Source organism: Vanessa tameamea, chromosome 8 (assembly GCF_037043105.1).
Source record: "Vanessa tameamea isolate UH-Manoa-2023 chromosome 8, ilVanTame1 primary haplotype, whole genome shotgun sequence".
NCBI lineage: Eukaryota > Metazoa > Arthropoda > Insecta > Lepidoptera > Nymphalidae > Vanessa > Vanessa tameamea.
The window spans coordinates 10,601,643-10,624,990 of NC_087316.1; the positions used below are offsets into that span (position 1 = coordinate 10,601,643).

Below are 23,348 nucleotides of genomic sequence, written 5' to 3' on the forward strand. Positions count from 1 at the left end.
TTATAAAGCTCCAGAATCGAAAGTTCTTGGTTCAATCCCAGGTTTAGAGCAATTATTTTTTTTTATAAAAAGAAACGTCTAGAAGTTTCTATTCCCGTGTCTTGGAATGAACATAACAACTTAACATAACATAACTGTTGGTCAGACGCCTTAACTCTTACCAGTCATGGCTGCTTTACCGTCGATTTTCAAGTCGATTGTACTTAGTGTCTCTTTATTAATTTAAACAAACAGAATTATGATTATTTGTATCGCGTACTATAATATCGCTTTAAATCAAAACCATTTTTAAACAAAGATCTAAAATTCGCAATCTTATCGAAATTCGTTAATTAGCAACAAAAATGCATAAACATCAAGTTATAACAATCGTCTGATTAGTGAACTAAAATGCAGCAAAATAATTCAAGCCCAAATTAACATTTAGTAATCACATCCTCGGTAGTATAGTGGTAAGTATCCCCGCCTGTCACGCGGGAGACCGGGGTTCGATTCCCCGCCGGGGAGGATTTATTTTAATCAAAAGTTTAAAAAAAATGTTATGAATTATATTTTTGAAGTCCATTTTATTTATTTATATAAAAAAAATATATTTCGATGATCACCATGAATCTGAGTTGAACTCCTCCAAAACTGACGATGATTGAAGTACTGCTCATGCTTTCGCTCCCACGCATTACTTGATCTAACTGGTTGACCAGCCCAACAGGATCCCAGATAAAGACGGGCAAGCGCCTTCTCTACTAGACTTACTGCTGAATTCACAGCCGGTAGAGTACCAAGTTGAGGTGCAGGATGCTCTTGGTTTTTCGGATCGCTGCCTGATATCTACCAAAGTGCCACAGGCCAAGCTGCTGCCACCAGCATGCAAACGTCGCATCTCGCACCATAAGTCAGCAGACTGGTAGGATACGGGCGACTACTTTGTGTAAAACCCTTGGAAGGAACGTTGCTTCAGTGGAAAAGACCCGATATCTAGCGCTGCTACTACTGCTGGTAAGATCCTATAGAAATTAACGTCTAACAATCACATCCTCGGTAGTATAGTGGTAAGTATCCCGGCCTGTCACGCGGGAGACCGGGGTTCGATTCCCCGCCGGGGAGGATTTATTTTATTCAAAAATCTAAAAAAGTATTTTGAATTATACTTTTGGAAGTCCATTTAATTAATTTATATATAAGTTAAATTAAATTTACATTATGATAAAAATTAAAAATACATCGCAGTGTATTTATACGTATTCAAATACGTAGCTCTTATCGATATATATGTATGTTTATACGTCTAACATGCATACAAAAACATTTGTATCTAATTCTAAAATATTTTGTATTTAGCGCATAGCAAGCAGTGGGAGCATGTGGGGGTTTTGAAGTTCTTAAAGTATTATGTGTGTGTATTACAAAGATTAATTTCTCATGAGTTATGATAAAATATTTATTATTTACAAAATATATATAAACATCGCTATCAATATCTTTAATATAATTTGTTTCATTCTTATATATAATCCAGTTTGAAGCATAAATTATATTAATACATAATATGCTTATTTTAGAAATATAATGAAATTACTTAATAACAGTATTCTTGTAACTTTTACATTAATAAATAAAAGAGACTTCCAAAGATCACACCATTAAAATAATTAATCAAGTACTTTAACAATCAACTAAAACAAAATCCTCCCCGGCGGGGAATCGAACCCCGGTCTCCCGCGTGACAGGCGGGGATACTTACCACTATAGTACCGAGGATGCGATTATCGAAAGTAAATTTAGGCGTTAAATATTGTATTCTTTTCTACGATAATACAGTCAATCACACTTTTTTTCAGATAAGAATTATTTTTTCATTGAGACCGACGTATAATTTATAATAATTAAAAAAATAATTTGATTTAAGAATAATTTATATCGAATAGGTCTCGGATATCTTAGGTTACCTTCATTCCCTTTAGTATTTTCACACGAAACATCCCAGTAATTTGGTAAATCATTTCATAAAAATGAACTTTATTTCTCATTTAACATTTTAATTTGATTATCTTGATGATATAGTATCATGCGTTAAAATCTATTGATAAATATATTATCATGAAGTGATACAATTATCATAATTCGTTTACACGCTACAGCGCCTCCAAACGGAGTCTGACAAAGCTATTAATATTGCTACTAATGACGAATATTTGTTTCAGCAAAGCAAAATATATTATATAATTTTACATTTCGCATTTAACAAGTTCATAAGGCGTTAAAATTTTTTAGTATATAATTTCAATATATGATTATTATTTATTGTTTTGGTATGAGGATCGAAATTTCGATTCAACGGAGTATGCTTTTTTTATTCTTACTTCTGTTACCGTGGCTTATTTTTTATAGTAATAAGCTACTAGCGAATGGCCACCATAATCAATCCTCATACTACCAATGAACTATCAATTCTAGAAGTGAAGATGTTACGTTCCTTGTGCCTGTAGTTGAACTGGCACACTCGCCATTCAAACCAATAATACTGTTGGATGTATTGTTTGTTTTGCTGTTCGGCGGAAGAATATTCCATGAGTGGGTTGTATGTAGCCAGACGGGCATGCACTAAACCCTAGTAAATCTATTTTTAATATGGTTTCCTAGCTACTTATACCTGACATTTATTAAAATATAATATTATGGATATCCATTTTAATTTAAGTACTCGATATCCTGAATTTTTCTTTATAATTCGTGCGATGTATATCGCGAGGCAACATGTACATGTTTGATTCATACAATGAAATACTGCCACGTGTATCCACAAAGACGCATTGGAGCAGCGTGGTGGGAAAAGGTCCAGCCTTCTCCTTACAGTGGAGAGGAGGCCTTAGCCCAGCAGTGAGTCATTTACAGTTACTTTACGTTACTTTTACTCTATATAAATGATTCTTATACAAAAATACAATAAATAAATACATATAAATAATTATATTAATATTTTAAAACTTTAGAGCAGCAATTATTACACACAATACAATTTATATGTTGCCCTCCCTTAGCTTGCTTAGTAGGTAATACAGTAGCTTTGTATAAAACTATATTTCCCGCCGGGTTGCCTATAACAGTATGACACCGAGTATTTTTAATTAAAATGTTATCTTCTATATTACAAAGGGTTTAAGTATAAGCTTGGACGTAATCACCGAAGCTACTTATCCAATTTCAAAAATTCTTTTACTAATATTTAGAAGGAAGCTTCAAGTTTGACAAAGGCCTCTTAATTTATTCCGTTAAAATAAAAGGGTTTTTGATAAGGACAATATATTTTTAAGTCGTTAACAAGACATCTTTTACCGCTCTTGTTTTGGCTTCGCTGAAAAAAACGTATTTGCGCGTTTACCCGACTTTAAATAAAATACTCGACGGGACTCGCCGGCGCCAACTGCGACGGGAAACCCACTAAAAACCAACAGTTCCCACTGCCAATTTTAGACGATATTCTGAGGTACAGAGAACCACCTCTAGTCCTATACACTATGCTTCACGTCATGTGTGTATATAATATCATATACATATATGTCGTGAAGCAGGACCTGATCCAATTGACTTACGCAGGATAACGCTGCCGTTCAAAGTGGAGTAGGCTTAGTAGGAAGGCAGACCCTGGCAATAGCTGGGAAGAAGAAGAAGAACGGATAACACATATATGGGAACTTAAAAATTGAATAAAATACTTGTGATGTTGTTCGTTAAAATCGAAAATTACACACACTGCTGTTAGAACAAACTCGAAACTTACTGCAGAACAAGGTCGTAAAAAGATAGAAAGTGATAAGCGACATAAACTATAATAATTATAAAATTTAAAGGACATACGCTTCAAAACAGCGTATCACTATAAATCGGTATTCGTCATTTTACGATTGAAATACCAAGTCAGTTTTTAAAAGCATTGCAGATCCGGATGAAATTGGCGTAAATTTACGAGTAAATAAGTTTAGCAGAGCTGTATTCTACGAGCGGGAATCAGCAATTACAACCTACCAGACGAGTTTTGTACTGGAATAAATATTTCCTAATCGTTATCTCGAAGCTGTGCTAAAAATGCAGAACACTCTGAAAAACAACCCCTATAAATGAAACACGACTGAAAAGAGCTGAATGAATATTGTAATACACACTTTGTGATATCACATACAGGAATGCCTGAGCGAGTATATTGTACAAAAGAATTTATAACCTCTCGGTATAATTAGATTTATATTATAAATAATTCATAAGATGTAAATATTTTGAAACGGATTCATTTAGGATTAACACATCTAATAAGATTCATTTTTATAAAATGCAACGTACATATAATTTTAAAGACAAGATTAAATTGACGTTATGGAGTCAAGTACGCGATAGCTCAGTGGTAAAAAAGCTGAAACTTATTTGAAGATTGCGGGTTGAAATCCGGGCGAGCACTACACAATTCTGATGTGAATAATTTTATTTTTGCATTCGCTACTAAACAATTATATATTCTTTATGAAATACTAACACAATAATTTTAATACATTTATTTTACATTTAAATAGTATAAAAAATAAAAACTATATAAAAGATAGCTACAAATTATGCTACAGAGTGCGAACGAAGTATATGATCTTATTTGAAACTTGTTTATATCGATAAAATTTAAACCAATCATTCAAGAGTATTTGAATGTTAATAATAATAGTGTATTAATAATACAATTTAATATATTTATTTAAAATTTAAACGTTATATTAAATTTACATTTTTTACACAACCCAAAAGAACGGACTTGGAATTAGCACGAATACTTTAATTGGAAATAAATTTGGAAAGCTTTTAATTCAATAATTAAATAACCTATGCAAATGTGAAAGGTTAGGTGGCTACGTCTGCATTGCATTATAATTGAAATTCGGAATAATTGGGCGTCTAGTCAAACACATTTGCATCTGAAAGTAAATCGATTCCACGCGCACAAAGACCGCAAACATTCAACAAAATAAAGAAATGAATAACGTAGTATACAGCAACTGAAACTATTTCTGAATTTAAAAGAATAGCCTTCGACAAATTTATCATGATTACATATGCGTGAGAAATTAATAAAACTGTCAAACCACTCCTTTTTCACGAGAAAGTATTACAGTATTCCAATAACAGTTATTATCGTATGAGAATTCGATATTGACGGAGTATGATTTGTTAAATGAGAGGAACGATAACTAAAGACTAAACCCGCGCACGTGTGGCAGTATGTCCACCTTTCAAGTAAAATATGTTACAGATTTACAAAAGAATATATTTTATTAATATATTACTTTTTATGTTATATTGGAACGGATATCTTATACGTGGCTTACAGTCGAGTGAATTGATAGAAATCGTCAAGTAAAGAAAACAGTTTTATGCCCTTTTCTAAGGGAGTGTACACACATCCTACTTCCAGACTCCGGGGTGTTACTAAGACTTTTCGATAAGTAAATAATTATTCGAGAGTTTTCGATAGAATTATTTTATCGAATCATATCATTATGATAAATAATATTACCTCAAGCAGTGAATCCAAATTAATAGGTTGAGGCCCAGTGAAAGTAATTTTTTTTTTTACATTCTGCCCTTTATCTGTGATTCTTATTTTAGTTTACTTAAGTAATTCAGTAAGCCAGTAAAATAATATTCAAAAAAAGCACGGTATTGCTTAAATTTCTGTTTATATACATTTCGTCATCAATAAATACATACAATATAATATACAATCTTCAGCAAAATCTCATGCCTATTTTATTTTTTCATCCCACTTTAATCATTATGCAACCAGCCAGTCCCTGATTCCCAAAAGCGTAAAGTAATATAATTTCCAAAAATGTATAATACGGATATGTACTTCCAACCTTTCTTGTTATTTAAATGTTAAACTGCATTCAAATTCAAGCACTAAATCGAATCACGTTCGGTTTCCTGTTGAGAGTACTTTAAATGTTCTCGAAAAATATTTGTTACGATTTAATAGAAAAGCAGCAGTGTCAATTTTGCTAAGAACCTTCGTAGGTGAATTATATTTTACTAGCACTTATTTTTGTATGGGTGATTTGAGATGACGCTTGAAATAATGACTTGGTGTCCTACGGGTTTATGCAAAAGCTGCCGACCAACGGCTTTACGTGTGAACACTTCTAGCTTCAGAGTTCGGGCTCGGATTCTATAGATAAATCCTATGACTTTTTATCGCTCCGAACTGGGATTTGATTTCAGGACCTTAGGATCTACGGCCTTATAACTAGCCATTAGACCAACGAGGCAGTCAATACTACTGACCCACTCAACATCTATTCTACCGCTAAACTAAGGGTTGCGTTCCCGGTTTAAGGGTAAGTGAACTCAATTACAGGCACACGGGTCATAACTTCGTAGTTCCCAAAGTTGATGGCGCATTGACTATGTAAGAAATATGTAGTTCATATATCCTCAGCGCCAATATCTATGAGATGTAGTTACCATTTATCATCGTGTGGTCTATTTGGCAATCTGCCTACCTATGATTTTTTATGTACTCCCATACAAATTAACCAATATTTTTAGTTTCGGTGTAAAGTAATATTCTGCCAGTGGACCAGACGTTTTCACAAATTTCGAAATGCTATTTTTAATAAAAGTAGAAATAATGCAATACTGTCTTTAAAAAGGTTATAAAAACAATATTATCAAGAATTATTATATTATGTAAAACACTAAAAAAACCTTTTGTTTTATTTACATAAAAAATATTTCAATGAAGCAGAAAATTTAAGCAAATAAATATTTACAGTACAAGTCATGACCGCGTGTAATGGTACCAAGAATGCTAGCAGCAATTTCCCGTTGAATCGCAATTCCGATCCTCTGAGCAAAAAACGAACCGGCCCTTTTACCTGCGTGATATATACATATGCCTGCACAGCGGCGGCTTAATAGTTTTTGTATGATAATAAAAAGGCCGGAAACGCCTGCAAAGTCTTTGGTGTTGCAGATTGCAGATGACCATAGACGCGGGTAGTCACTTGTCATCAGGTGAGCTGCTTACTTGTTTGCCTCGTATGACAAAAAAAAATCTAATACGAGTTAAGAAACTGACTTCAAAATGACCGCACTGAAATTGAATTTAATATGCCTGTAATTTCCCCCAAAGCTGAACTAAAGCTTCCTCTCCAGCCATTTCAAGAAGAAGTAAATTATATTATTATTAGTATCTTGTTCTTTTAAGTTTGTAAGCAGCCAATCACCAATCAATCTCCTAAGTGTACGATACGCCGTACGTGACGTTCGCAAAGTATTTTACTCCTAATTAGAGCAGACACCGCGCAACCAACGAAAACAACTTAATTAAAAATACAAATGATGATTATTCTATTTCAAAACTAAATAATATTTCATTGATTAGCAATTTAAATATGTCGGCGCAATTCGTGTACCGAAAAAGATAATGTAATTAAAAAAAAAAATGCGTAGAGTTGTCGTAAATCTCTTTGTCGATAAGAGCTGATCCCGATGACACGCTCGTGACGTGACGAACGACTTCACTTAGATTCCGAGGTAAAGGAATGTAAACAGCATTCGCAAATTTCCCAAAATTGATATTCAATTAAAATTATAATATATTAGTTACGCATTGTTATCCAGCTGTGATATCCAGCTGGATATGCGATATCCAGCTGTTTGCTTTTGTCTAATAATAACGTATAATTAACTCATAAAATATATAGCGAGTAGTATTATATTACTGCTATTATTATATTCATAATTAGTATAAATTTAATTTATATGAAATCAGAGATATACTCTTTATGATATTAATATCGATATATTGAAATATAAAATTAAATGTAAGTTTTAAAATCCATAACTCTGATCTTAAGTGTGAATGAAATTAATATTTCTGAGAATAGTCTTAATGGACATGAGTTATTAAATAAACGCTTTGTATACACAATTAAGACACGAAAGTGCGATATCTATGATTATTATTGATCACAAGATCAATTGTGATCACAGAGACGGATCACGACTTGGATGCAAGGTTGACGCTCTCCGTCACCACCTTATATAAGCGTGGCGCGATTGCTATATAATAAATTGAATTTAACAATCTTGAACAAAGTAAGTAAAAAAAAAAATCATGGAACCAAAAATAATTAGAACAACGTTCCCGATGACAAAACCTCCTGCAACCCTCGCTTCATCCTCTCGAAATTTAAAAACATATTTATTTTAAAAATGGAATTCTATGTTTTTATTTATTTTACTCCGCATTTAATTAATTTCGATGTTCCACTTTTACCGGGCATCCTATGACGGCGACATTTTATATAAAGACAATTATTACGAAAAAAAATATTCATTGTACATTCATAATTATTTAATAGATATACATTTTTAAATCCAATGAATATAAATTGTTGAATTACTTAATTCACTTGGAGGTATGGCTTTGTGTAAGGCCGTCTGGGTATGTACCATCTAGTCATCAGATATTCTACCACCAAACAGCAGTACTCAGTACTGTTGTGTTCCGGTTTGAAGGGTGAGTGAGCCAGTCTTGGTTCCCAAGCCAATAAGCCAATACGCCAATACGCTAATCTTGGTTCCCAAGGTTAGCGTATTGGCGATGTAAGGCATGATTATTATTTCTTACAGCGCCAATGTCTACGCTGCTAGTGATGACTACTTATCATCATACTATACGCCAACCTGTACCAAAAAAAAAGTTAATTTATGTGTTTAAGATAAACATCGACACGTGACGAAATTACACATATACATTTCTCATATACATATTTCTCACAGATATATTTGTTATTCTGTCCTCTTGTTAGTTGTAAATCGCACCTACATAGCGCTGCAGCATATAATGATACATTAATATGACACGCGTTGTAACCCGCGACTTCGCTCGCGTTTTAGGGGTTTGTCGTGAAGCGTTAGGAATTTTGTTAAGAAATCTTTATTTGTAAGTTAAAGCTTAAATGACGAAATTTGTCAGTACAAATAATGAATCACAGTTTATTTTAAACTAGTTGTCGCCAGCGGCTTCACTCCTATTTTAGGAGTGTCAGGCGTTAGGTATAAAAAGCCCTATGTCCTTTGTTAGGGTTCAAGCGTGCTTTATACCAAATTTCATCAAATTCGGTTCAGTATTTTGGCTGTGAAAGAGTAACAGACAGAGTCATTTATAATATAATTAAAGTATTGGTATACAAACAGTATACACGGATAGGACATTTGTTATATTATTTTAAATTTATTTATATAAAACCTCTTTTTATAATGTCTTTAATTGATTGTAAGACTATCGATCTATAAAATATCGAGGTTTTTTTGACAAATGACAGAATAACAAATTATCATTTCTATCATCGTGTTTTAATACGTATTATTATTTCGTAATATGATTTATTATTAAAAATTCAAGATCCTTCTACAGTTATTTTAATATTTCAAAACTATGGCGATGGCTGAGAAGAAAAACGAATATCCTCCGGGCGTGGAGGCTGACAGAAGCCTGCTGCCTTTTGATACCTGGGAAGATTATTTAGACTCACTTATAGAAATTGCCGATCTGCGTAATCTCAGAAGTATTGATTCTGCAAGGACGATAGCTGCACTTGGTTACAGGTGTGTAAAATACGCTGTAAATCGTAACGAATATTAGAAATACGAAAAGGAGTTTATTTATTTATTCGTTTGTTTGTTACGCTTTTACGTCTAATGTACTCAACCGATCATCGTTAAATTTTGCAAACAAGTTGTCAAAACAATAGAAAAGGACGTAGATTACCCAAAAACCTGCTCCTCTCCCTCACACGTGGACGAACCAGTCACGGGAACGTATTACAATAAATGTCAAATTTATTAGCAATAAAATACACTAATTATATTGTGATGTATTTTTGTGCGTGTATAGATTTGGTATAGATTTGGTATGGTATGTATAGATTTGGTATGGGAGTAAGTACACAATACTTGCATTTATACAATTAAATAGGCCTCGTTGTGTCTCAAACACATTACATCAGCGGAACGTAGGAAGTCTTATCCAGTATTATTATTGGAACAATACGCTGTTTTCCATTGCTCAGTGAATGCTGGAGCCATACTTTATATTTATAAAAGGCATTTTAATAAATAATATAAAAATAATAAGTGAAATATGTTTTTAGGCATACGCAATAAAACCAGCCAAAATCGAATCGGACTCTGATGACAGAGTTCGACTACCCTTGGTTTTGGACATACACGTATCTTAGCAAGTTTGTATAGACCTAAAAATACAGACGATAAGCACAGTCTTAGTAATAGTTTGGTTCTTGTGCTCTTTCCATGCGGAAACCAAAATAACCTCCAGAGTGAGAACCAAAAATTAAAATGTCGCAAACGAACTCGCGACCCGGCGAACAATTAACAAATCAAGTTAAAATTTAATTCTCCTCGACTTGAGCATTTGTAATTTTTTTCAATTTCACTGCAGAGCCAACGGCGATACGTTGACAGAAAAGGAATTCTACACACGTCGCGCTGTCATACACAGCATAGTCTATCCCGTAGTCCGTCCGTACGTGTTGGTCAGCGAGGGGGCTAAAATTGACGATCCTTTCAATCGAGAACTGTCTGTACGGGAACGAGCGAATAGAGTTGGAATTTTACAGGTATTATCTATAATTATATTCTATTCTTCTTGTGAGATAACGTCAGACACGTGTGAGATGACGTCAGACGGAGAAGTATGGAAGAAGAAAACATGCGATAATGGCAGGAGGAAGCTCATTCACGCCCAAAACACAGAAGGGAATTTGATGAAATATTCGCTACTTTCTATGCGTAATACCTGAACCCCTTAAGTGAGCGAAGTAACAGTCAGCAACTAAATGCAAAAATACATTACAAGCTTTAGTTCTCTCATGCGTGAAGAGTGCGATGAAAATATATACACAAGGGACGTATAAGACAGTGTATTAAGTTTTTTAAATATAAATGATCATACGATTTAGATATTCACCTGTCTCCTGTCATATGCAACTGTCACCACCTCGGACCCGGCGAGCACTTTTATATCATTGTCACTCTTACCCGAAACCCGTAGTACATTTACATAATTATTTATTACTGCAAATACTACATTGCCGTTAATTGGGTACGAAGGGACACGAGAGAATAAAGAAAATAATGTTATTATTATTATTTGAAATACGTTAGCGGACAGACAAATTTGCCAGCCTGATGATAAATGGACATCACAGCTATTTGGCGCGTTAAGTAATGTACACCATTCCTTACATTATCATGCGATGTCGACCTTGGGAACTAAGATGTTATGTCCATTGTGCCTGAAGTTTCAATGAGTATGCAACTCAATACAATAATACCAAGTGCTGTTTGACAGTAGAGTATATGAAATCCAGCATGGTTAGACCTAGATAGACTTGTACAGAGTCCTACCATCAGTCTAAGTCCTCCTGATTGAAATTCGGTCATAGTGACTCGGGACTTCAGCCTTTGGTCTGTGGTCTTATAAGACATTTTATTCTGTTTGTTAAATATTTTTTCTTGTTTATTTTTTTTATTTAATCATTAAAATTCCTTTAAGCCTCTACAACTAATACGATTTTTGTGTATACACAATGTTAATGAAATATAATATACTATATAAATGTATGTAGCTTAAACAAGTTCTCAAACGATTAAAAGTTGTAGTTTTTCTCGGAACAGCATCGCTAGAGAATTCTGTATACAAGCTGGACATGAAGTTAATATGCAAAACAAGTTAAAAACTTTGAAGGCAGTTGAGTGGATTTAAATAAGATATATAAGCCAAAGTCGATAACTGCTAAATCCGTCTTTACTTTATCTGAGATATCTGAGAGATTCAGATATTGTAAAAATAACGCCGATAGTGACGGTTTTGTTTCAAAACAAATCTTATTAATCTTATGTTTTTTATCTATGTATTATAATTATCTTTTATAATAGTTTAAACTTTTTTAACTTTGAAACCGTAGTAGTATATAAATAAATACACTATTTTTGTTTCGATATATAAAGTATATATAGAAAAGTGTGCATATTATGATACATTCCACAGAATTTTGAAGAGTCAACACAAGTCACATATAAAGGTTTTCACTTTCATCTAACATTCATTAAATTCGTATTGCAGTCGGTGATTTTCATACGTCACTTCACCAAAGGCGGTTTTGAAATATCCGGCTACATAGATTACGCGCATCGACTCATATCAGAAGATTGGAGACCGTTTTTTCGAGCGAATAAAATGCTTTGGCCGAGGGACAACGATTTGGGTTACTATCATTGGAGGCACGGTACAGTGAGGAGCAACATTAGCAGAAACTACAAGGTTTAAATTGATTTTATTTTTGATACTATATTTTTGGCATATCATTCTTAACTTGATTTTAAACTATTATTTATAAGAGCGGTACAAAATAGTTGGTGAACTAAGATTAATATCATAAGAAAAGCGATCTTTAAAGGCTAAGAAGATTAGGTCTTTACAAACTTCAAGCTTGTGATTTATACTTTGAGAAAAATTGGAAATTCCCAATTGAACTCTGGACGACATACGAAATCTGCAGTTGATGGTAGTCCTCATAAAAATGTTCTCAGAAAATATCATTCCATTTCCGGCTGCGACGAAAGAAATAGATAAAACGGTGAAATTTTATTACATCAATTTCACTTTCGCCTCGTATGTTTTATTGTATGTGACTTTTGAAAATATACCTTGACATGAATTGGGATTATTTTACGTAATGTAATCTTATCTCAGATTATGAAACGACCGTCAGATGAAACGCGTGGGACTTTCTATACAAGCAATAGATGCGAATGTTCATGGTAATGCGAAAAGACGCGTCTTTTGTTAATACCTCAAAAGTGTAGTCACATAATTTAGTTAATAAAATTGACGTATTAATACATTTTAAATTATGTAATTTTCTATAATATAATAATATATACAATACAAAGAAACGCGATATAATATATTAGAATCTCTTGTGATTAAAGTCGACTTAAATATTTATGTCTCTAGTCGATTCTATTCCCACAACGGTATTTCATCACCTCAGATATATGTATTACAGTCTACCGGGAATTAGCAGTCGCCTTTGACTTTTGTTTTTGTAGTCGCTTTTGTTGCTTCACTTTAATGTTCCGCGAACTCCGTTTACCTTTTGTTATGTAATCAGAAATTCAATATTAGCCTTTCTAAAATGAATTTTAAATGTATGTATTAAAAATGTACATGCCTTTAAAAGTATTTGAATTTCAAAACCGTGTTAATAATACTGATAAGTTTCAATTCGTGTTGTTTAAAGCTCAACTTCGCTTTGCATAGTTGACCATTATTGTTGAGTGAAGTGCCACTACAAATTTTATAAGCTAATAGTTTAAACTTCTAACAACAGCTTGCAACATTGAGTAAGTTATGTATCAATTAATACATATTTTGGTAAATAACACGAGATGTTTGGCACGTACATTGCTGATAGCAGAGCTTACCAGACAAAATAAGTTTATTATAGCTATAGCTATTCTTAAGCCTTTTCAGTTTTTTAATATAAATATATATATTATTAAATAAAAATGAAGAGTTTGTTCGTTTGTGCAAAGGCTCCAATCATACAAATAAATATGAAGAAAGAACGCTGTATAATCCGATTCGGAAAAAATGCTTTTAATAGCCCATTTATTGGTAAAGCTATGGATAATGTTTTCATAAAGAAAGAGACTATATAACATGACAGTATTGCTTTACCGCATCAGAACATGCAGTAAATTTATACATGTTAGTAAGTTTAAATATGTTAATTAAATATAAAAATATATTTCTGTACATTTGCAGCCGATAATGGATCCGGATCGAGGTCTCCTGTTTCAGAATCGTCACGATCACAAAATTATTTACCCCGATCCGCACCAGGATCCTGGCCAGAACACAACCAAGCAAAGAATATATTCACCACGTTACACCCAAATAGAAATTTACGATCACGTGGTCAGAAGAAAAAGTTGACAGACTAAAAAAAATGCACTTCCCACAAATACTTTTAGGGATTTTTATCACTTGTATTTTATAAAGTAATAAAAATATATACTACGACATAATATGTTTTATTGAATTTATTTCTTATTTACTTTGGTTATCTTTAAATAATCTTAGCTATGTGATACCATTCTCATCTGTAGTTTCGATTAACATTCAAAAGATAAATATACATTACAACTATTTGGAAATAAAAAAAAAAATGTTAAAAGTTTCGGTTTCAAGTAAGTTATTTACCGAACAATACACAGTGAAGCTAAAGTTCTCGAAGCTCGATAAATAACGTGAAACAGAATCGTTTATTAATAATATTAGAACACTTGCGGCTCATACAGTAATAAAAATATGTTAAATAATAATGATATAAAAGTCGAAATTTAAGAGCTCGATTTAATAGTTTTAAGATATATCTAAATATTAAAATTAATTTATCTTAATTTAATAATATTAAGAAATCATGATCCAGATTCAAGACGAGTCCTTTTTGCTGTTTCTCTGGAAGCTTTATGTACTATTGAAGTACGAAGTGTTATACCGAAGATATCTTCATGATATCTATTTTCATCCTAAAAACAAAATTAATTAAGATTATATTTATTTTATTTATAATAAACAATTTTCTTATTTTTTAATTATTATGAAATCGTACCATTAAATATAAAATGAAATCTTCAACTTCCTCTTCTGATAAATTCGCATGTGTTTTAATGACTTCCTTCAGTTTTTGTTGCACCTCTTCTGCCATTTTACAATCTCCACACACGTAGAAGTGACCTCCTTCTTCTACTAACATCCGTGTTACATGCGCTCCCTCATCTTGAAGGAGGGCTTGGACGTGTTTCTGTAATTTTACAAGATTGTAATTTCGTGTCTCATACAACTAATAACCTTTATATATTTAATATAATTATCTATTTTAATAATAATAAATATGTATCAAATTTCATAGTGGTTTGATATTTTTTTAATTTACCTTATTAACTCCTTCTTCCCTGGAAAGCGCTACCAAAGCCTTTGTTAAAACACCATCAGCTATTGCCTGTTCTTTTTCATCTTTGTATAAGTCCATTCCCTTGTATCTACAACCGAATAATAGGAAAATGGGCCCCGGTTTCTTCGAATTTGAATCTTTTATTTGATACCTTCTGTGGTGCCAAAAGCCTCTGAATGGAGCTATACCGGATCCAGGTCCCACTAATATTAGAGGAACAGATACATCTTGTGGCATCCGGAAAGTAGGAGCTCTATAAAAATATTTATATTTTAAAAATGCATATAAAAATTGTAATGTTCAAAAAATTGATTCCTTTTTATTGATCTAAATTCATTCAAATAAATGTTTTAACCAATCTTTTTTATGGGTTCAATTAACTATTTTACCTTCTTATAAATGCAAAAACTTCGTCATCGGGTTTTAAGCTTTGTAAGTAAGTTGAGCAAACACCGTAATGAGTACTTCCTTCTCCATCTGAAAAAAAAAATATTTTGATGCTCTGGTATATAATGTCCAATAGCACTTAAAACTTAAATTCTATTTGGCTCTAACCTCAAAAGTATGCAAAATCAATAGATTGGATGGTGGAACTTGTTTTAAAATTAAATAAAATCTCTTAATTTATAATCTACTCAAAAAGTATACTTACTTTGAGTCTTATATATAACGACTGAAACTGTTACGTGAATCCTTTTGGGGTTTTGTAGCGGTGTTGATGATATTGAATAAAATCGAGGCTGTAGTTGCGGTAATAATGCCGCAAGTAACGAAGCTTGAGGTCTACATGAAGGTACTTGAGCAAATACCTCTGACAAATGAGGAAAATAATGATGTCTCCAATCATCATATTTGTTTGAATCCTGAAATGATTTACAAATATAAAGCAATACAAATATTAATTATCATAATTGTTTGAATCCTGAAATGATTTACAAATATAAAGCAAAACAAATAAATGCTTATGAGGATTTTTTATTCTTACCTCGATTAATTCTTTCAAATAATCAGCTTCGTTTTGATCACTACAAACGGTAGCCAAATACTTTAAAATTTTTGTCGAAGGAGGTGTTGTTATGTCTAGGAAACGTGTGAAAATATCACGGACAGTTAAAGCTGGCATTCGCTCGTGACATTCCCAAGTCTTTACTGCTCCTGAAATTATAATATGTGTAAATATTGAGACTTGTGTTTTTTTTGTAGGTGTATAAATATAAGTAAATCTAACCTGTAGGTGTAAGCGTTTCTTTCATAACTTGAAGTTGTACAGCTTTGTCATAATTATCAACGCCTTTTAGCCTTTCTAATACTGCATCTACTATTTCTGTTCGATTACAAGCCATGATACCAACGTGATCGCCTGGTTCGTACTTAAGTTCATCCTTTAATTGAACAATTGTTAATTTTTTTTAAATATTAACATTAATAAAATAATAGTATTAATTTCGTCACAAATATGTCACAAAGTTTTGTTCCCTAATCTTCTAAACTTCAAAAGAAGTACATAATTATCTATACTTACTTCGGATTCCATATCAACAAAAATTGTCGCTCTGTCAGCTGTATGTTCACCTAGATGTTTTGTTTGTTTTATTTTACATGATATTAACTTTTTTTTGTAACTATGTTCGAGGCCAGATTTCATGTCACATTTTTTGTCAGTCCGACCAAACCTAACAGTTTCTTCTGTTAAGGGCATCCTACCAAATGCTTTTTTTGCGTCTTTTACCATATCATTCTCTTCAATGCAGAACGTTTCGCAGGCCACCTGTAATTAATTTAGTCATTATAATGCCTGTCAATGTCCCACTTTTGGGCTACGGTCTCCTCTCCCTTTTAAGGAAAAGTTTGGTAGAGGAATGGATACACATGTGGCAAACATTTTATTGAAATAAGACACTATGTTTTTCTTCACCGTCGGGCACGAGATAACATAAAATAAGCACATAGAAATTCAGCGGCGCTAGCCTGACTTGAACCTGCAATTATTGGTTTAGATGCACGCGTTCTATTGTGCCATCTCGGCTCTTAATTCCGAAATTTATGTTTGCATGTATTTTGGCATTGGTACTTACATGAAATATATTGGAAGACCAAACACGAAACTGCTGTTCTTGACCGCACATTTCGTCTCCACATGTAAGATCCAAGAGTCTTTCCCCTCCTAAATCTTCTAAAATTTTGTCCACTGTTTTACCAAATTGGCAAAATTTTGGATAGACACTTGAGCCCAAAGCAAAAACAGCATAACATACATTACTTAAAGGGCCTATGTTATCTGCTGATGAGGTCCCGGTCATATTACCTGATGAGATATCATTCATAAATTAAAATTAAATTAGTTCATTACACTCGTATCCAATAACTTTTTACGTTAGTTTTCTTTTCATCTGTTTATTATAAAATTAAAATTGTGAGATTAAAAATTAATTTCATGAAATTACTTACTCTTATTAGATTCCAAGCGGGATAATTGTCTTTTGTAGTCGTTGACATTTGTATTCCTTGACTCCATTCGTGAAAGTTGCTTCTTGTATTCCATGCTTGGTGTCATAACGCTGTTTGTACGCAGTAATGACTTCGGTGTTGGTATTTTGTTATTTGTTCTATAATATGAAGTTATCTTTACTTTAATATTACAAATGCGAAAGTAACTCTAATTGTCTGTTGCTCTTTCACCACTAAACCGAATTTGATGAAAATTGGTTTAAAGCAAGCTTGAACTCCTAAGAAGGACATAAGCTTTTTGTGACTAACACTTGATGACCAATCCCTAAAAAGCGAGCGAAGCCGCGACGATAAGTAGTATAATATATATAGGAATAGTTTTTGTAACAATAATTCCTAGCTAGGAAACTGAGTATTTTTATTATTAACTAGAGTCTAAAGAGAATGATAAATATGGATTGTTTTGAATTATAAAAATTATTCGTTCAAAACATTTTTTTTTTGAGTCAAAATAAATAATAAATAAAATGTTCGAAATGTATAACTGTTCACTTACCCAGCACTGTCAACCTGATCTAAGCTCTTCTTCTCATTACAAAGCATTTGAAACAGATGTTTCGCGAACACCTGTAAATTATTATAAATTTTATTGCTCATTAAACACGATGCATATAAGAAAATCACATATAGCCGTCAAAAGTAACACTTAGTATGTAGGAATTTCTGACAATTATACATACACATACAGACTTTAAATAAAAAAATGCGTGTCGTCTTTTACGACTTGTAACCATATTTAGTAATGCATTGTTTGTTCGACAATCAAATTAGATCGGATGGATTAGCTTCGTAAACAGCGAATTCTTGTGAATAGTTTGACACAAGTTTTGCAAACTTGGCTAAACTTATATTGGATTATCAACACCTACAATGGTATAATAAAAATTGAAAAATGTGAATGAAAATGAAATGGCTCATTGCTCATGAGAGTTAATTGATTGATTATCATTATTTTTCTCGGTAATCATTATCGGAAATACTTAAAACAAATATTATATGTTAACCTATATTATATACAGCTCTAAATCTGTTATTGTTAGTTTTTTTTTTGACGTATCTACCACAAGATTTATTTATTTATATTTGAATACTATCCTACGTCTTATTTTCGCAGAATATAAAAAAAAACGATTTTTGTTTTTACGTAAGGGTATACGCACTATGCAACCCCTCTGTCTCCTAACATATCAGTACGGGATGAGACGCTGTACTGAACGGACCTGTGATTCTCGGCAACTATAGGTGTTTGAGGTTTCCGCGCGGCCTTCTGGTATCTCCAATTGAGCAAGGTTAACGACCTCTTAATAATTATTTTTTTGATTGATATTATGTGATCGTCTTATTTTTATCGTAAATATAGAATATAAATATATCGTAGTGTTCATAAATTGCAGAAACCAATAATATTTTAATTACGTCTTATAAAGTAAGATATTTGCTCGTACTGTGTTAGTTATAATAAGCAAACATACATTAGCTGTAATGTACATAAGACAATTCATATATCAATAATGAGACAGTAATTAAATATAATATAAGGTAAATAAAAAAATAACTGAATAAAATCTTCTAAATAAGGCTGTGTAAGTGACTCACTGTTATGAAATCAATAATATAGAACTATATATTAATATATATATATATATTTAAATAAGTTTTTTGATACGAAAAAGAAATCGACAACAGTATATATATAAGTATATATATTATATTAAAATCATACCTCGCCGTTCGCAGGCGGCTCGCCGTTGCCAAAAGTTGAAGTGACGATCAACAGAAGAGTCTCGTGTTCAATCGAAAACACGTCGTATTCTGACATAGCATGCACCTTTAGAAAGTTTAATGATCGTATAAGTCATATTTGTATATGAGATAGTTTTTTTTAAAGCAATTTATCGATTTGTGGAAGTACAATTTAATTATTGATCGTTACTTAGAACTAAACAACACAGGTATACTCTGTAGTCCGCTTTAAATGATAAGCGAACAATGTGCTTACAGGATATACCATCTAAGACCACTTGTTTCTCAACAAATTGTAAAGAAAGTTTTTACGATTTGTAGTATCAGTGTCTATGGGCGATAAACATTCATCTTGTAAGTCTTCCTAAAAAATGAAAGAATTCCATAAAAAATATTGTCGCTACTTCGGATTCGAAGGCCTCAATTTTAATCGAGGCCTTTAATACGATATGTGTATCCTTTTAACCACTGGACCATAATGTATTTTATTTGTAAATATTAAGACGATATAAACTTTGTTTTAACTTCAAAAACAAGACTAATAGATTTTATTTAAAAACTAAATATTTACTTTAATTGAAATGTCAAGCCAATTCAATACGATTCAATCTAACAGAGACGTATAACATGTGTAAATTAAAAACTCACCTGGGCGTTAAAAGCGTGACCAAAAATGGTCCCTAGCTCCTTGGCATACTGTTCAGATTTCCCCGTCTCGGTCGCATAAAGGATAGTCGCTTTGATTCTCTTTGAAAGTGCTTGGCCGAAGAGTTTGGATGTGAATTTGACGGCTCGAGCGATTTGTTTAAAATGAAACTTTCTGTGCCTGGTTTTGTCACCTTCGTTCTTGGTCCATTGGTGAGTTTTCCAAGCTGGGTCCTGGATAAGAATTATTATTTATGGATCTGTTATTGATTATTTACACAATAATCATTTATAAGGCATAAACCAATCGAATCCAAATACTAAACTAACGCCGTATGTCTATCACAAGGCTCTATCTTTAAAGCGTAATAACTAGCCGATTAAAAAATTTACATGAACCGTTTAAAGGCTGTACTAACGTACAAATAAAAATTGATTATTAGCTTACAAAATATTGACTACTATTGGTTTATAGTTTTCGAAATGCACGCAACATTTTAAAATACGTGAATTTCGAAGCACAATGCTGTGCTTTAATAATATAATATTTTATTTAGTTCCGTATTAAATAAATGAAAAATGTTAAGTTTTTAAATATATTACGTCCAAATTATGGTCCAAGCAGTTGCAACCCAAATTGCAACATAACAGATCTCTTAAGAAAATTGCAATAGTACTTTGTTATTCGTAACTCACTTGATAATCATATGACGGTCTCATGTAGTACAAAGCCATTTCTTGATGAAACACCGACGTAAGAGAGGATGACATCGGAGGAACAATCCAGACCCAATCTGAGGGACATCCACCCCTGGAAGAGAAATCTATTTATTTCGAACTCACTTTGGTATGCAATAGAGTAATTGAATTGCTTTGCATAACAAAAAGCCATGGAGCGGCACCAATACGTATATAAGATATCTATCAAGAAATGCACAATACAATACGTTCATGAGAACTTGAGATTCTATTTACAAATATGTGATTTATTTATCATATTTTTTCAAATAAGTATATAAATTGAATGGCAATAAAAGAGCGTGCAACTTTGTAAACGTGACAAAAAGTGAAACCTTATTATGACAGATTGAAATCAATCAAACGTTATACCTAGAAATGATTCGATTTAATTTGCCCTCGAAATTTTATTAATCGTTTTCAAATAAATTTCAATTAAAAAATAGCTCTATTACATATTTATCTATTGTATTTTTGTGAAATGTTGAAAAAGAGTAACTACTACTGAGTTTCTTTTCGGTTCTTCTAGGTAGAATCTACATTCCGAGCCGGTCGTAGCTTCACTTAAAATAGTTTGTTAAATGACGATTCAAAAGTGCTTGTAAAAGCCTACTTGAATAAAGTATATTTTGATTGATTGATTGAAACCGCGATAAAAATAAAATTTTCGTTAAGAAACGTTTACTTTTCAGTCGGTTTTACATAGTAATTATTCTCGTTCCAACCAAGATGTGTACCTACTTTAAAATAGTCGCATCTCATTCACCTGCTTTTATTTTCGTTGTCCATGTGTTTTATGAATTGTTCGGAAGCCGAGTGATGATCTACAATAGACACGTTGTCTCTGTGAAAGCTGTGAAGCACCGCTATGTTCACTTCTACTAACGCTTTGTCTTTCCATAACGATACGTAGGATTCTGTGTCTAGACCCATTTTAGTCGCTACGCTCTGCAAGGGAATATTGTTGTTTTAAAATACGAATTCATTTCTTCAATTGGATTTTAAAAAAGTATTTATTTATCTCATATATTTATTTTAATTTAACTATATGGATCAATTATATAATTGAACATTCCATAATTACATTTATATTTATAATTAAACATTGATTACATTAATTAAAATTATCAAATGCATATAGCATTACAAAATAATAATTTATGATAAATAAAATATAGTATTGCATTTTACTGAGTATTGTTGTGTTCCTGTTTGAAAGATTACTGGGTCAGCCAGTGTAATTACAAATACTAGGGACGTTACATCTTAGTTCCCAAGATTATTAGCACATTGGCAATGTAAAAGATGTCTAACAGTTCACTCTGTGTAAATATTTAATATAAAAAATAAATAAAAAATACCTTGATAACATTAAGTCTGTTAGAGTCACTGAAATTGCGACATGCAATCTCCGTACCCATATACCAGCCATTAAAAGCAGTTCCAGTAAATTCGAGTCCTCCACAATCTAGTCTCATGTTCGAAACCGCTGGTAGAGCATACCATTGCAAACCTAAGTCTTTAAACCATTCATATCTATAAAAAAAAAAAACATTTACATAATAATTAAGAACTAATATGTAAGAACTATATAAATTGTTGAGAAAAATTCAAAATTGAAATTGACCCAAAATAAACAAAATTGAAATTTAAAGCATTTTTAAAGAATAATCGGCGAAAAATTCTTTATTACTTTTTTATTATTTATGTATGTAAAAGGCTTATGTTTTCATCTTGTATTGTGTAATATTATTATGACTTGCCTATTGTTAGTTATGTTTATTAGCATAAAGTTTTATTAATTATATTTATTATCTGTGGGATTATATAAATTTCATTAATTTACTTAACATTGACTTTTTAGGCATTGACGCCCTGACTAAGATAATTTATAACGAAACAACACGTAACAAGTTACAAAAGTATAAAGTTCTTAAGAATTTTCATCGAAAGTTAAACAAACATGACCATCATTAATTACGACTTTACCAAATTCACAATTCTTTATGTTTCAAGGTTTACAAATTAGCGAGTTAATATTTAACGCTCAATTATAAAGTTAGATACATTAGCAAGTCACTTTGGTAGTTTTATATATGTGCTTACTTCGGGTGTTCCATTTTAACTTCCATTATTATTTCTCGAGGTATATCAAAATATTCAGGATCTTTGCCATCAGCCGATACGACAATGGGTAAGATGTCCCAAGCTGTATGAGGCGGCTTCCATCCAAGTTTTACGCAAACCTAAAAAATATCGTACTATTGTGAGGAAAAAATATCGATAAATACTGATTCATTGATAATAAGCCAGGCAAATTGTACTGCCTTGATTATGTTAAATACATACTTTAATTTACGAAGTGAAAGAAAAAAATTTAAGAGACATTAAAAATATACCTAGTGTTTAAATAATTAAATGATACAAGATATGGGTTTGCCAAGTTTTGTTATTTAGGCCTGGCAGTGTCCCAAAATGGTTAGCTTACATCCAACTTTAAAACCACACAAACACACACACACACACACAAACTTTTACCATTAAAAAGCAATACCTCCTTACGATTGAAATTTAAATGATAATTAAAACTTTGAAATGATTAATAAAATTTAACAACTCCAACCA

At 32.1% G+C, this 23,348-nt stretch overlaps 2 protein-coding genes and 3 non-coding genes across 5 annotated transcripts in view; 3 read left to right on the top strand and 2 right to left on the bottom strand.

Annotated features, from left to right (window-relative positions):
• The first annotated feature begins 435 nt into the window (after nucleotides 1-435).
• Trnad-guc (transfer RNA aspartic acid (anticodon GUC)) lies at nucleotides 436-507 on the top strand. The gene has a single exon. It is a non-coding gene; the product is annotated as a tRNA-Asp (tRNA).
• A 525-nt stretch (nucleotides 508-1,032) lies between these two features.
• On the top strand, nucleotides 1,033-1,104 carry Trnad-guc (transfer RNA aspartic acid (anticodon GUC)). The gene has a single exon. It is a non-coding gene; the product is annotated as a tRNA-Asp (tRNA).
• Nucleotides 1,105-1,686: 582 nt separating this feature from the next.
• On the bottom strand, nucleotides 1,687-1,758 carry Trnad-guc (transfer RNA aspartic acid (anticodon GUC)). The gene has a single exon. It is a non-coding gene; the product is annotated as a tRNA-Asp (tRNA).
• A 7,626-nt stretch (nucleotides 1,759-9,384) lies between these two features.
• On the top strand, nucleotides 9,385-14,154 carry LOC113399890 (cilia- and flagella-associated protein 299-like). Its single transcript, XM_026639156.2, has 4 exons — nucleotides 9,385-9,651; nucleotides 10,505-10,682; nucleotides 12,191-12,388; nucleotides 13,898-14,154. Exons 1-4 carry the CDS (start codon nucleotides 9,482-9,484, stop codon nucleotides 14,066-14,068), a joined length of 717 nt encoding a protein of 238 aa, XP_026494941.1. The 5' UTR covers nucleotides 9,385-9,481; the 3' UTR covers nucleotides 14,069-14,154.
• Nucleotides 14,155-14,471: 317 nt separating this feature from the next.
• LOC113399889 (nitric oxide synthase) overlaps nucleotides 14,472-23,348 on the bottom strand; it is a 43,743-nt gene continuing 34,866 nt past the window's right edge. Inside the window, exons 6-22 of the mRNA XM_026639153.2 lie at nucleotides 22,830-22,969; nucleotides 22,085-22,259; nucleotides 21,490-21,671; nucleotides 20,682-20,796; nucleotides 19,989-20,219; nucleotides 19,321-19,425; nucleotides 18,094-18,164; nucleotides 17,538-17,695; nucleotides 17,165-17,394; nucleotides 16,612-16,857; nucleotides 16,318-16,471; nucleotides 16,075-16,244; nucleotides 15,742-15,952; nucleotides 15,479-15,566; nucleotides 15,072-15,342; nucleotides 14,748-14,939; nucleotides 14,472-14,664 (exon numbers count right to left, since the gene is read on the bottom strand). Coding sequence (XP_026494938.2) covers nucleotides 14,554-14,664; nucleotides 14,748-14,939; nucleotides 15,072-15,342; nucleotides 15,479-15,566; nucleotides 15,742-15,952; nucleotides 16,075-16,244; nucleotides 16,318-16,471; nucleotides 16,612-16,857; nucleotides 17,165-17,394; nucleotides 17,538-17,695; nucleotides 18,094-18,164; nucleotides 19,321-19,425; nucleotides 19,989-20,219; nucleotides 20,682-20,796; nucleotides 21,490-21,671; nucleotides 22,085-22,259; nucleotides 22,830-22,969 — 2,850 coding nt within the window. The 3' untranslated portion in view covers nucleotides 14,472-14,553. The remainder of the gene's footprint in view (nucleotides 14,665-14,747; nucleotides 14,940-15,071; nucleotides 15,343-15,478; nucleotides 15,567-15,741; nucleotides 15,953-16,074; nucleotides 16,245-16,317; nucleotides 16,472-16,611; nucleotides 16,858-17,164; nucleotides 17,395-17,537; nucleotides 17,696-18,093; nucleotides 18,165-19,320; nucleotides 19,426-19,988; nucleotides 20,220-20,681; nucleotides 20,797-21,489; nucleotides 21,672-22,084; nucleotides 22,260-22,829; nucleotides 22,970-23,348) is intronic.